The 1,805-nt window shown below is 30.4% G+C and overlaps 1 protein-coding gene across 1 annotated transcript; it reads right to left on the bottom strand.

Annotated features, from left to right (window-relative positions):
• Nucleotides 1-719: 719 nt before the first annotated feature.
• Nucleotides 720-1,805, bottom strand: LOC147290727 (uncharacterized). Its single transcript, XM_086235828.1, has 2 exons — nucleotides 1,268-1,805; nucleotides 720-1,159 (listed from the first exon to the last, which is right to left on the bottom strand). Exons 1-2 carry the CDS (start codon nucleotides 1,803-1,805, stop codon nucleotides 720-722), a joined length of 978 nt encoding a protein of 325 aa, XP_086091954.1.

Below are 1,805 nucleotides of genomic sequence, written 5' to 3'. Positions count from 1 at the left end.
AACTTTTTAAAAATTAACAAATCAGGGTTTTACTCATTCCTCTTAATTGTTAAAAATCTGGGTTTTAAAATTCTTTTTGGTATTTAATAAATTTGGAATTAAGGTTCTTAAATTCGTGTTTGTTCAAAGATTAAATTTTTCTAATTTTATGTGGTTGAATTACACATGTTTTTTATTTTTAATTATTTTGATTTGGTAATTATAGCTCTAAATGAGTATGAACTATATGATTTTATGAAAGACATGTGACACTTTATAATTAAAAGGTTAACAAGATTAAGATATTAGAGTGCTTAGGAGAGTATTCCGAAAAAAAAAAAAAAACAAAAAAATATCAAGTTTTTCAATAACTAAGTGACAATAAGGGTCCGTTTGGCACTGCTTCTTAGGAAGCGCTTTTGCGTTGTAGCGCTTTTTACTGGTAGCACTTTTACACATAAGCAATTTGTCGTTTGGCTATTAACATAAAAGTGCTTTTACACTGTACAAAAGTGCTTTTGTTGACGTTTGGTTGCCTAAAGAAAAAGTGCTTTTATTTATTTTTAAAATTATTTACCATCATAAATAAAAAAAATTGAATGAAAATATATTAAATAAAAATTTAAGATTTCTAAAATAAAAATAAAAGATAATACGTTAAAAATTATAACAAATCAAATTGTAAAACGATTGTTAAAAGAAAATGAATTTGCTAATGACAATCAAATTTATCACTAGTATCAACCTGACATAAGATGATTTGCAATCCTCTCGCGTTCGTCATTCATCTCTCTCCCATGAGTTAAATTATGTTGTTCACCTTCTTCTCTTCTAATTGATCCATCATCTTCTGGGGGAAGTAGGTCATCATCATCATCATACGGTCTAAACTTCTGATCTGTTATGGAATGAATTTTAATGAAGTTGTGAATCGCCATCGAAGCCACAACAATTTGTACTTGTTTTTCCAAAGAAAATTTATGAATTTGGCGTATCATTCTCCAACGATTTTTCCAAACACCAAATGTCCTTTCAATTGTGCATCGTAGCGATGAATGTCCATGATTAAAGATTTCTTTTTTTCCTCTTGGTTGACTTCCACGTTGAAAATTAGGAAGATGATATTGCTCACCTTTATAAGGTCCTAAATATCCTTTTATCTGTGGATAACCAGCATCAACTAAATAGTATTTACCTATAAAAAAAAAGAGAAAAAAAAAAGATTATTATTTGTCTACTTATAAATAAGCAATATTTTTAACTTGAATTTAAGTTAATATTTACTAACCTGTAGGTGGATGAGGAAATTTCAAATTTGGATTTCTTAAGGCCTCTACAAATATACGTGCATCATGAGCAGCGCCTTCCCATCCAGCCCATGCAAATGTAAAACACATATTAAAGTCACATACAGACATAACATTTTGTGTAGCAATGTCTTTTCTACCAATATAAGGTATTTGCCTTTCTCTAGGTACAATAATGAGTATATGTGTCCCGTCAATTGCCTCAATACAATCTTTGAAGTATGGCCAATATCGATTATTTTCTTTAATTTTATCTGGAACTCTCATAAATTGTGGATCACGTGAACTTATGATATCGATAGCCATGCGATAAATCGCATCTAATACTATCCTAAACCACCTAGACACAATCTCTCCCAAGTGTTGGAACCTCTCTTGCACCATCCTATTAATAAATCCATGGCCAATTATGATAAGAAACATGGCTAATGCCTCCACTGCTGGTATTTCTCCACCTTCTTTCAAGCCATATTTATCTATAAGGGTCCCTAACAATTCTTTAAACACTTGTTTTTCCAT

Source organism: Dryas octopetala, chromosome 3 (genome assembly GCF_963921425.1).
Source record: "Dryas octopetala chromosome 3, drDryOcto1.1, whole genome shotgun sequence".
Lineage (NCBI taxonomy): Eukaryota > Viridiplantae > Streptophyta > Magnoliopsida > Rosales > Rosaceae > Dryas > Dryas octopetala.
Note: the sequence above shows the minus strand (reverse complement) of the source record. Positions and strands in the feature narration are given on the sequence as shown.

Bases quoted from the DNA above. Each gene is read 5' to 3' on its own strand.
- LOC147290727 (XM_086235828.1), bottom strand. From the start codon at position 1,805: ATGGAAAAACAAGTGTTTAAAGAATTGTTAGGGACCCTTATAGATAAA. The intron at 1,160-1,267 runs GTTAGTAAATAT...AATACTATTTAG, and splicing joins ATTTCCTCATCCACCTACAG to TTGATGCTGGTTATCCACAG.